Source organism: Lissotriton helveticus, chromosome 4_1 (assembly GCF_964261635.1).
Source record: "Lissotriton helveticus chromosome 4_1, aLisHel1.1, whole genome shotgun sequence".
Taxonomy (NCBI): Eukaryota; Metazoa; Chordata; class Amphibia; order Caudata; family Salamandridae; genus Lissotriton; species Lissotriton helveticus.
In genome coordinates this window covers 983603573-983616517 of record NC_136063.1, presented here as the reverse complement: position 1 = coordinate 983616517, position 12945 = coordinate 983603573, and the positions used below count along the sequence as shown (strand labels likewise).

At 44.2% G+C, this 12945-nt stretch overlaps 1 protein-coding gene across 2 annotated transcripts in view; it reads right to left on the bottom strand.

Annotated features, from left to right (window-relative positions):
- TBC1D7 (TBC1 domain family member 7) overlaps positions 1 to 11597 on the bottom strand; it is a 108709-nt gene extending 97112 nt beyond the window's left edge. The window contains exon 1 of one of the 2 annotated variants that reach the window (XM_078687607.1): positions 11528 to 11597. In XM_078687607.1, coding sequence (XP_078543733.1) covers positions 11528 to 11535 — 8 coding nt within the window. In that variant the 5' untranslated portion in view covers positions 11536 to 11597. Of the gene's footprint in view, positions 1 to 11461 lie in introns of both variants that reach the window. The other variant, XM_078687608.1, reaches the window with a different exon arrangement.
- Between the last annotated feature and the right edge of the window lie 1348 nt (positions 11598 to 12945).

Here is a 12945-nt window from a genome sequence, read left to right as displayed (position 1 = left end):
CTAATTGTGGAAGACCTAAAGAAACTCTATGTTGCGACCAATAAGAGCAGCCAAGCGATTGCAAGACAAAATCAAAACTACAACAATTTGATCAAAAAACTAAAATCAAATGAAAAGGTGATAGTCAAACAGGCGGACAAGGGGGGGCAATATTGTCCTCTGGGAGCGGGATCTTTATATCAAAGAGGCAGAAAAGCAGCTGGGGGACACCGCGTGTTACCGCAAGACTAACATCTCTGTCATTAAGGAAGCTTGGAAAGATCAAAATTCTAAACTTATGGCCGGGCGCAGCAGTGGTCTGATTTCACAGGATGAATTTAAGTTCCTGAAAAAGGATTTTCCAGTCATTCCTACATTTTACCTTCTACCGAAGGTTCATAAGAATGCTTCATCTCCACCTGGCAGACCAATCATATCCGCTATTGACAGCTCAACCGAGAATGTCTCGAGGTATATTGATTACTTTCTCCAGGAGTGGGTAAAAGAACTAAACTCATATGTGAGGGACACTACGGACTTTTTATGCAAGCTGTCTGAAATAAATTGGAGTGAAGAGTATTTACTTATCACTCTAGACATTTGTTCTCTATACACATCCATTAGACACATTGACGGATTGAGAGCTGCAGAGTTCTATTTGAACAAACGCCCATTACACAATGTACATCACAACAAAATGATCATGGGGATGTTACGAATGTGCTTAGAACAACATTTCTTTACATTCAATGGGCAGGCTTACCAACAACTGAGAGGTGTTGCCATGGGGTCCTGCTTCTCCCCCAGCTTCGCGTGCTTACACATGGAGCTGTGGGAGGAGCGGGTCCTCAGGGGTCAACACAGGGAGATTGTGGAACAACATGTAATAATGTATTTACGATATATAGACGATCTCTTTTTTGTTTGGAGAGGCTCTGAGGAAAGTGCCATGAACTTTATTGAACAATTGAATGTGAATGATATGAATCTGCAGCTCACCTCTAACATCAGTAAAAACACAGTACATTTTCTGGATGTAGAAGTGCACACTAATGGAAACTGTATAGAGACCAAATTGCACAGGAAAAGCACTGCGGGTAACACACTATTGCATGCATCCAGTCATCACCCCCGCCATCTCATCCACAGCATCCCCTATGGGGAGATGTTGCGGTTGAAGCGCATCTGCAGCACTGCAATTGAATGTGCGCATGCTCAAGATCTATGTAAGAAGAGGTTTTTGGCGAGGGGATATAGCAACAAATTGATTGATGATGCTATAACAAAAACTGCTAAACTAACACGAAATCCAGCACTGGAGTCTTCCCAAAAATCTATTATGACTAGTAAGGTAGAGGAACAAGTGCAATGCAGAGCAATAGTGACCTACAGCCAACAGCATGCAGATATCCGTAAAATCTTCACCAAAAACTGGAACTTAGTGCAGGGAGATCCTATCATTGGCAAACTGGTAAAGGGTAGACCAGATATAACCTTTCGTAAATCTCCCTCTATGGCCAATGTATTGGTCAGTAACACCATGGACACCCCCAAAAAATGGTGGGATTGCATCACTGGTTTCAAGAAATGCCAAACATGCAAGGCTTGCAAACATGGCATCAATAAAACCCACTATAGTAGCCCATTCCAGGAGAAACCCATTATGATCAACAAACAACTGGGGTGCAAAACCGAATTTGCGGTTTACGTACTACAGTGCCCATGTGGATTGCAGTACGTGGGAAGTACTCGACTTCCCGCCCATAGACGTATTTTACAGCATTTACGGGCTATTACGGGGAAGGATCAGTCATACCCAGTTGCGAGACATTTCGAAAGCTGTCACAAAAGCGACCCAAGCTTGCTTCGATACTATCTAATAGACTCCATTTTACCACTGAGAAGGGGAGGAGACAGGGACGGAAAACTCCGTCTTCTGGAAACACGTTACATCCTTGAACTCAATAGTAAGCAGCCTGGGGGACTCAATGCCAGTGAGGACCTGTACACTTGCCTTTAACTATTAGAAATGTTCATGAATGATGGTAGCAAACAACCGAATACATCAATATACAAGAAAATAAGAAATGATGAACAACATAAAATAGAAATGATGCCTTTATGGCCTGATAAAACAGATTGGGCAGCTTGTAATAATAGATTTTAATATATATTTTTTTACATTATGTAATGTTTATCACTTGCACTTTAAATTTGGTACAAAACTTTTTTCCCATAGAGAGGCAATTGGGCAGAATGTTACCATAATGAGTTTGGTAGGCTGGTACTCAACTTCTGGATAACCCACTGGGGTGTCATTGAAGTCCAGATGTTTAACGGACAATTTTGGGAATTATGCAGGCCACAATAGGACTGTCAGAAATGTGCATGTAGTTGGGAACTATAATTCTTTTTATGTGTAAATATATGAATTGTTGTTGTTTTAATGACATTTTTATTATTTTTTACAACAAAAGCATTTAAATATTGAAGCAACATGAAATATTTATATTCCCCTTTTCTTCCCCTTCATGCCAGTATATTATCAGATACAACATGTCTTGTTCCCAATACTTAAAGAACACTATGTTCTATATTACTAAAACAATGTCCGTTTAATTCTGTAAAACTTCTTTTGAAATTGTATCAGTCTACTATTGGTTACCTGCACTATAAATGCCGTTTTCTATCTCCTTGACATGACATGTGATCAAGCCTCGGCTGAGGTGAAACGCGTCATGGCGACTTGTGGGCTTACATCTATGCACAAATAAACGCACAGAAAAGATCAGCACGGAGTTGGTGGTTCTATTCAACTTTTCGTCTTTCCTTGGCTCGCCTAGGTTTTTCGAAACTCTTGGAATATATATATATATATATATATATATATATATATATATATAAATATATAAATGTCCGAGCACTAGCATAATTAAAAGAAAATCCATAAAGTAAGGAAAGTGTGTGGGATATTTTCCTGTTACTAGGTGATCCTGTGGAGTTGTTAAATGGACCTTTATTTTCTATATAAGGTCCTGCACATTTAATGCAATAATAAAAAGCAAGATTGTATTAGAGTATACGCTTGTAACTGTTGTTATTGGAAGGGAGTTTTTTGTGTGTTTGTTTTGTAAAAAGCCACCATTGTTGTTTATTTAGTTGTATTTTACAAATAATATTAAATAAACAGCAACCTTGCAGCACGGCCTCGAATAGTTAGAATGGGGGGGGAATGAATTATGGGATTAAAGAAGCAGTTCACAGCATTGTGTAGAGCAGAGGTCTTCAAACTTTTGTAGGTTGAGCCCCCCCTGCTTAATTTTTTTAAATGTCGGGCCCCCCACCACCTGACAGAAATTTCTGCAATCTGGTACACTACATGATTGATCGCCACCCGCGTGTCGCGGCCCATATCCGGTAAATAATGTTCAACGCAATAAGAGTTTAGTTAACTGTAGGTTTGTGAGTGGGTGTGGTTAAATCACAGAGGCTTATTACACAGCTCAAAACAAAATTTTCCAAGATAAAATGTGCGTAAATTGTTTTTACTAGGATGCTTTGTTTTACAAATGACAGATTTATAATAACACCACGAACATTAATGTGATGGGTGTGCCTGTTTTCCACCACAGAGACGGTCAATCTGCGGATGGATTTTTGCCACTGCCATCCTCAGGTTGTGTTCCACATCAAGTCTTGAACGGTACTTGGTCTTTAGTACCGCAAGTGCTGAGAACCCAATCTCACATAAATAGGTTGAGCTGAAAGGCAAGAGAGTTTTGATGGCAGTTTCTTGCAAAGCTGAATATTCTGCATAAATTTTCAGCCAAAACTCTCCCAGTGAGACTTTGCTGAAATGCATCTGCAGGGTGCGGTCACTTTGGAGATCAATCAGTTCTTCCTGCATACGGATTGGGAGATGGCTTGTCACCTCTGCCAGAAATGGTTGAAAGACCCAGTCATTTAAGTGATCGTTGTCCTCCGGAAAATACTTTTACAAACTGTCCCTGAGAGAAGTCAGATGATATTTTAGTACCTCAGTAACAATTGGAAGTTCATATTCAGTCTCCACAAGAGCATCTACTAAACATTGAAACTGCTCAAACAGGCCTTCTTCAACTAGTCTTCTCCATAATTCAAGCTTGTTCTTGAATGCAGTTATCCTTTTATTCATGTTAAAGGAAGTCATGTCAGCTCCTTGCAGAGACAGATTCAGGGCATTTAATTTCTCAAAAATGTCAGCAAGGTATGCTAGAAGTACAAGCCAGCGGGGATTGCATAGTTGTTCTGCTTTGCCGGGGTCCAAACACAAAAGAAACTGCCGTACTTCATTCCTTAATTCAAAGATGCGAGACAGCACTTTGCCCCGGGATAGCCACCGCACTTCTGTATGAAACAGCAAGCCATCATGCTCAGCTCCCATTTCTGCACACAAAATTGCAAATAGACGAGCTCTTGTGGGATGGGTCTTTATAAAATTTACTATTTTGACGGCAGAATTCAGCACATCCTCTAGTTCGCTGTCCATGTTTCGAACAGCAAGGGCTTCCCGGTGTATCATACAGTGGGTCCAAAGAATATGTGGGGCCACTTTCAATACGTTAGCTTTTAGGCCAGCCCTAGCACCACACATTGAAGGAGCACCATCTGTGCAGATTCCAACACAGTTATCCCATTTTAAGCCATGGATATTCAGGAAGTCATTGATCATGGCAAACAAATCGGATCCTGTTGCCCGCCCCTTGATTGGCTTGCAAAATAAAAAATCTTCTAATACAAGTGTTTCATAACAGTAACGAACATATGCAATTAAGTGGGCATCCTTTGACACATCAGTTGCTTCATCCAGCTGTAAAGCAAACAAACTTGGATTTCAACCTGGCTATGAGCTGCCCCTGGATATTTTCTGACATGTCAGCGATGCGGCGGCAAACTGTTGTATCTGAGATTGGTATACTTTTGAACTTCTCTGCTGCTTTGTCACCAAGCATTGTCCTAGCTACGTCGAGCAATGCTGGGAGAATCACCTTTTCTCCATCTACAAAGGGCCTTTTGTTTTTGGCAATGTGGTATGCTACTTGGTATGAAGCTTTTAATGCATTTGCTGGAGTACTTGCCACATGTTTCACCGCTTCTTTCTGCTGGGTTATCTCCGTCAACTTCCTGGAAAAAAAATCTCTTCCTTTTCCTGCCAGAGACCCATGTTTCGTTTCAAAGTGCCGCCTTAGTTTGGTTGGCTTCAAGCTGTCGTTAGCTAAGATCACGCCACAAATCACACACTGCGGTCTACTTTCTCCACTAACAACAATGCAGGTGAAACCAATATCCAAATAGGAGGAATCATATTTCCTTGTTTTTGCAGCTTTTCTCTCCCCGTCGCTTTCTGTTTCAGCCTTTCGCTTGAGCACTCCACCATCTTTTCGGTGCATAAAATGATCCATATCAAATGTTTGCTTAACCTAAGATACAAAATTTGAAGCTGCATGTTAATGAATAGTAAATGGCTGCAATGTTACAGCTGCAGGAGGTACAGGAGGTCTTTAACTTTGTAGTTGCAAAAAAAAAAACCTTTAAAAAAATATCTTATGTTTTAAATAAAATAAATTTGGATAAAAGCATAATTCTGTGGTAAGTGGCAAAAAAGTAATTCCAGCTCATCCAGGCTTTCGGTAGGTGCTCCCAAAATTGCTGCTGTATGTATATACTGTATACCACCGATGAGGCTCTGGGAGTTACTTGTTCAAAGGTTAGTGAGGGCAAACTTCAGCCCTGCCTCTTCACCCATCACTCAAAGACAAATGCGTACCTTCTTATTCACTTCCTCAGATGTTTCTTCTGCTTGAATGGGAGTCCTCAGCCTAGCGACCAAGTATCTTTTTCCCTTGCAATGAAGAGAAAATGTTGAAGAAATATTACTTGCATGTTCTCAAGTTATTAGTTGACGTCCTGATGACTGGTAAGATGGCCATGATCTGCCAGTTAAAATTTGATTTCTGGCAGGACCACATTAGCTTTCCATTTTTTTTATTTGAGGCTCCTTCACTTCAATATCCCCCATACACAATACACCCACTCTCCTGTAAGCACACATTTTATTTTACTCGTGCCATGTTAATATTTCAACACCTGTGCAGTTCCTCCTTGGACCTTTGCACAGAATCACAACTGGCACACGTGACTAATGTAATGTGCACTCTGCAGAGAAGCGCAGGATTGGATAAGCATGCATTTTGGAACAACTTTAGGACCCAGTGACAGGCACTGTGAGACACTTGCACTGCCTTTGAATCTCAACTTCAGGTCTTAGTTGTGGTTTTTTGACTGTTCGCTATGGGTGCAATATTACAGACGGACGGCCAGGGCAAAAGAGCACTGGGAAAAAAAACACGTAATCTACAGCATCAAAAAGTGTTCATACAACATGTGCAGCTGAAAGGCATCTGGAACAGAACAAGGAGGGCTCCTGGGATACTCCGTACTGCCACTCTATACCTTTTTGAAATTTGTATTCAAAATATAAAGCTAAATATGCCAAAGCTATGACTCCATTGGTTAAGATACGGCCTTGATATATTGGGAAAAATCCCAGGCGGTTCAAAAAAAGCAGCCACTGAATTTTCAGCACGTATCTGTGCATACTTTGAATAGCAAATAGAAATAGAAAGCACTTTACATTGTGTTCTAGAGCTGCCTGAAAGATCTGTGACTGAAAGGAAACAATGACAGAAAAGTCACATTACAAATGAATACATACTTCGTTCTACATTCCCCAAATAATTACAAACAGGTTTGGAATGGTGTAATTTAGCTTCTTTGCCAGAACCAGGCAACTGGGCATGAATGTGTCAGTTGTCTGTTTAATTTTGCCACGCATCCATTCTCAGAGGTGGACTGGACAGTGATGGAACCCTTCTGTTTTCTCGAAAGGCGGCCACCAACATAATAAGTGCAGGTGCCCAAACTTTTGCTTAGAAGCCCATGGCCCACGCTATCGGAGGTAGGAACGCAGAATACCAGGGCTGCATAGTCTTGCATCCAACCCATGCCTCTTTAATCCGCCACCCATCACTTCTTCACTCTTATCAGGTTCCTTTTCCATTCCTGCTTTCTCACTGTTTTTCCGCCTTTCTCCACACAAAAAAAGGTCACATTCAGGCACAGGGGGATTAAGTGATTTGCCCATATTCACAGGATGTGGGTGCGACCCTGAGGCTCGAACCTTTGTTTCCAGCACCAAAGTCGGCAATCTAGCTGGCGAGACACATACTCACCTTCTTCTTTCTCCCTTGTGTGTTTTTGTCTCTTTCTCTGGGTAAAATTCTTTTGGGGGAAAATAAGTGCTGGTCCCTAAAAATAAGTGCTACTAGGCCTCACCTGCAAGCACCAGTTCAAATTAAGCACTGGGCAGGCACATTTTAAGGGCACCAATAATGTGAGGGAGACAGGCCACTGCCAGACATGTTTGACTTCAGCAGACCCTGCATCACTGACTTCACAGAGTGGACTGTTGTAGATCCAGGTACATGCCAGTCAAACACCACACTCCACATAGGATTCTGAAGGTGCCAGCCTTTCAGGAAACTACCCTGTACCTTGAGTACACCCAGACACACTAGCCTGGGCATTCGAAATAGACTGCATGTGTAAAACAGAGGGACGTAGAGCGCAAAGCCATTCCGATCACTTGGAACAGGCTGATGGCAAAACTGCTCTAAACATTCAGAGGGAGCAGCACATAGGAGGCATACGGCAGGAGGACAGCATTCACGTTCAATGCGACAAATGACTTAAAAAGGATGGCTTGCCTCTGCGTTTGTCCCCTGAATGCAGGGCCCAATTAGAGGAGAAATCCATTCTCAGACTGCTTGCTGCCACCAGCGTTCAAGTGCAAGGAAGCCTCGCTCGTGTACCCCCCCCCCGCCCCCTCTGACTTCGCGCTATGTACAGTACACACAAAAACGGCCGGAACACCTCCCCCCCCCCTTGACTTCGCGCTATGTACAGTACACCTCCTCCAGAGACACCTCCAAAAGTAATTCACGTCCTCTTGCTATTTGTGAGGAAGACTTCCAACCACTGATAATTTCTACTTTCCATGACCATAGAAGTGCCTTCCCAGTGTAGGCCTGTGGTTGGAGGGTCTGCCTTTTTGCAGTATTTTCCATGTACTTGTGTTCGGTGCCCTCTTGTAACATGCACACACCACTCTGCCCTTGTAACACACGGTTGCTTCCTCTCACATATTTTTAGCTTTTGATACTTGCACAAGTGCCACCTTGGCCACATAACGCTTGTTGTGCCTGAGTGTCTAGCACTTATTGCAGTACTATACCTCAAATTATACTCTGTTTTCTCTTATAATTGCACACTTGTCACTTTCCTCTTGTGCACTTTTGACTACCTCATTGTTAGACCTGGCACCTTGGCGTGAGTTTCCCTTCCACTTTTTGCTGTTGTGCCTCCAATGTTTTGATGGTGTCTGCTACTCAGGGCACTGCGCCACGGCCAACCCGTGCCGCAGTGCAAGTGCTCCCTACTGTAAAGTGTACATATGATTGATGTCCATGATTGGTTCATTGGATTTACTGTTAGTCCCTAGTAAAGTGCACCAGGAGTGCCAGGGCTTGTGAATGCCAATACTGCTAGTGGGCCTGCAGCGCTGGTTGCGCCACCCACAAAAGCAGCCTTAAAATGTGTCTAGGGTCTGCCATTGCAGAACCTGCGTGCAGTCTGGTACTGTCACCCTGGCTGGGCAAGTGCACACACTTGCCAGCCCCTGAACCTTCCCTTAAACTTCATATTAGTCACCCCTATGGTAGGCCTGAGGGCAGGGTGCATTGTAAGGATAAGGTAGAACATGCCCTGATGTGCGTGGCATGTTCTAATAGTGAATTACTGCCAAATTCGTTTTTCACTATTGTAAGGCTACCTGTTCCCTTCTAGGCCAGATGGGCTGCTGGAATTATTACACTCTATAATCCCAGCAGGCTCAGGGAACATGGTAGAAATTCGTGTTTAGTATGCCTGAACTCAGAATAATAAAATACTTCTTTTAGTAAAGTTTATTTTAATATCCTGTGTTTGCAAATGCTACTTTTAGAAAGTTAGCATTTGCTTGCCTAACCATTTCAGCCCGCCTCTGCTTGGATGTGGATCTGACTGTCTGGTGTGTGTGAGTGACAGGGCTGGGAGTTGACAGGTAGTGATTAGCAGGAGGACCCCTTAATGGGTGGTGGGAGTTTCCCCTGAATGATGCATCAGGCTGTGCTCTGCCTCCACAATGCTGGCTCCGCCCTCCTGGGGAGCGACTGATGACTCAGCCTGCACCTGGCCCAGGAAGGACCGAAGCTTGTCAACAAAGTACTCAGGCCACTCCTGCCCTCTCAATGCCGGCTCCGCCCCCCTGGGGAGCGGCTGATGTGCCTGCCCTCACACTGAATACAGAAGTCATAAGTACCCACAACAAGTACTCAGAGACTGAAGCAGTTATGCAGAGGCCCCCCTGGCCAGTGAGAACAAAAGAAACTGTGTATAAAAGTAGGAGCCCTGCTCCTTGTAAATTAGATCCAGTTTGCGCAAAGAAGAAGCTCTGCCTGAAGAGAAGGACCCTGGAAGCTGCGAGGAGAAGTACTGACTCTGACCCCAAGAGACTGGCCTGTAGTGGGTGCCTTGCTGCTGAAGGAGAGCAGGAGAAGAAAGACTGAAAGACTTTGCTTTTATCCACCTTGTGCTAAAACTTTTACCAAGATCTCCAAGGGCTTGCTGTGAACTTGCCCCCTGACCAGCGCCCCAGGAACAGTGGGCGCTACCCTGTCCCCCTGGAAGAAGGAGCTGCTGTGAGCCCGCAGCCTGATCGACACAGCTGCTGAAGGAAAGAGGAGCGCGCTGTGAGAGAATCCCTGCGCCCCTCCTACGAGGCCCTTGGCACCCCGTCCCGCCGAGCACCGCATCTGCTAACTGGCCGGCACCAGGTGACATCGAAAGGCCCAGCCTCGCTGGCCTAATCACCGTCCCTACCGCCTGCCTAACTGCGAAGCACCGCAAGAACGGACTTAGCCAAGTATCTGCTGTGACCTGAGAGGCTTGTGTGCGCCTCACGCTGCTACCCGGGGCTCTGCCCCCCTTTTCCAGGACCTGAGGTGTGTCGCCGTCTACCCGACCCGCGCCGCAACGCCAACCTCCGAGCCAGAGCCGAGCCGCCGCTCGCTCCAACCTCGGGAGGAAGACACCGCGACGTGAACCGCCGAGCCGGCCTACACCCGACCCCTGCAGAAAGACAAAGGTACTGTTTCCCGTCCCGCGGTGCGAGCCGCTGTCCCACCTCGCTCGCACCGCCATCTGCCTCAGCCGAGCCCCCGGAGCCGCGCAGTGAGCGCTCCCCGGGCCCCCGCCCTCTCCCCTGACAGCCGTGCAGCGCGCTCGTCAGGCTGCCAGTGACTCCCCGGCCGCCGATCCCGCTAGAAGCGTGAGATTGGGCAGACCGGGTCCGATCGTGGGCGCAGAGAGGCCCTGGCTGATTGAAATTCTTGCTGAAGGAACGTACCAGGACTAGGGAAGAGTCCGCAACCCTTTTTAAGCACCAGAACAATTCTTTTAACGCTGATACAAAGACCTGTGGCATAATCAGAGAGTAACTGGAACCGTTTTCTTAAACTACGCAAAGACTGTATTTACAAGCCTGATCTAAAGATATATATAAAGAAGATATTTTTACAGAAATCCAGTCTAGTGTCATTGTGTGGTGGGTTGATGGTCGTTGTGTGTGATGTTGCAAATGTTTAACCCTATGTACTCCAGAGTTTAGCCTAGACTGCTTGCGCCACACTACCTAAAGGGCGAGTAGGGGTTATTTCTGGGAGTAATCCTTTGCCCTGACTTAGAGGAGAGGGTCCCTGCTTGTCGCAAGTACAAACCTGCGCCAATCAGAGACCCCCAATTCTAACACTCATGTATTTTTGGTCGCTCACAATTTTTACTCAAGTATTTTGTTTGCTCACGATTGTCACTATTACCTTTACTACCTCATGTATTTTTGATTGCTCACAGTTTTTACTACCTCATGTATTTTGTTTGCTCACAATTGTCACTATTACCTTATGTAAGTAACGTATGTTTTTGCAATCTGTTCTTTTGTAATGTCTCTCATTATGTTTCATTTCTGTTCCTAATGTGAAGCGCTCTGACGCCTTCGGGTAAAGTCCGCGCTATATAAAAATGCATAAATAAATAAATAAATAAAAATACACACAAAAACGGCCGCACTTCCTTCATAGAGTATTTCCATAAACACATAGTTTAGTGGAATCCGATTGTTAGACTCTTTAAACAACTGCGGACAGACCTGCTCATGGCCCGAGGAATAGGTCTTGCAAAGGAAAACAAGCGTTGTCGTCATGGTGACTTCCGAATTCACTCCATCACAATACTAAAATACATTTTTAAAAAGCACAGTTGCCTCGAACACAATGCCAAAATCACCTACAGTAAACCATCAGTCTGCCGGCTGGTTGGGAGTGGGACTCGAACCGCGGATCCTCAGCTCTCTCACCTTTTCATATACCGGAAGCCGGTGGATTCCTCTAGCAAAAGCCTACGCACATCCGGGAGCGCCGGAAGTGACGTCATTGTTCTGCGGCAAGAACGAGGACTGCCGTGAGTGCAATGGCCATTAAAGGGACAGATGGATTCAGACGCAGCTCCCTGCATGTGTGTGCTTCGTACGTGTTATAATGAATGCCTGCGTTGCAATGTGTGTGTATTATGTGTTTTTGATGTTTGTCTGTATCAGCCTGCCTGCTTGTTTAATATGCACCTTTTGTGTTTGAGCATTTGTATTTTTGTGTATGTGTGACGTAGTGCGTGCCTGTGTAAGTTGTGGAAAATTGCAAAAAGCCTAAAAAATGTGTTTTACAGCAAGTTCTTCGCCGTAAGGAAAAATGCATTACTGCCCGTATATTGTAGGTCCCATGTTGGTTCCAAGTGCACCTGCGTGTATTCAAGATTCTCGACCAAATGGAACAGTTTTCCATCTACTGAAAAGTTGTCAATCAAAGAAGGCTAAACACATTTATGTGAATATTGTATATTGTTGAGCATTACTTGTGTCCTGCACTGCAAGCTTTGCTTCCTAACAAAATAGGTGAATCGTGCCAGTGGCAAAGTAAGCTCCCCTCTCTTAGAAGGTAGTAAGAGCAAATCTTCCATTCACTGCAGAACAGATTAAGAAGGGCACACTAGAAAAAGCTTTCATCAGTCGTGCAACATATAGAGTTAATGCGTTGGTGACAAGCATGTTACAGACAGATCTCTGTAGCAGGTGCTTTTAGGTAATATTCTATTTCAGCATCCTGAAAATCATGCGTCTGTCATTCAGAGAAAAACTCTTTGTTTTTCGACCTATTGAGACGTAGCCATAACATAGTATGTCGTTGTTATTTGAAGCTGCCCACTCCCTGACTAAATCTATGATCTACATGGGCAACGGGTGCCAGTCTAATTGAAAGGTTTTGAATGGGCGCACACCAGGCACTGAGCAATCTCAGCGCTTGTGCAGCACCTCTTTAAAATGTAAAGGACACCCACTGTACTGTAGGAAATCCGAGATACCTAAAATTCATTGTTTAGGAATGGTTCCAGTAGGATAACTAACCAAAGAAAATCCCATGACTACTAAACACCGATTGGCTCACAATCTATATACCTCGGCTGTGGATAATTTTCTCTTGCTGCAGTCAAAATAATATTTTTTTTACGTATGTGCAGTATTGCTTCTAATTTAATATCAAATGTGTGTATTTACATATTTTTTTGTGGAATATATAAATGCGGTGCTGGAATCAAAATATTAACTGCAGCATTTTCATACCCATTTTCTGCTCACCCGTTCGTCAGAAATTCAGGCGTATCGCAGAACAAGCGCTCGGGTACAGTGCCCAACTATTAAACTACCCAACATCAGTTATCACC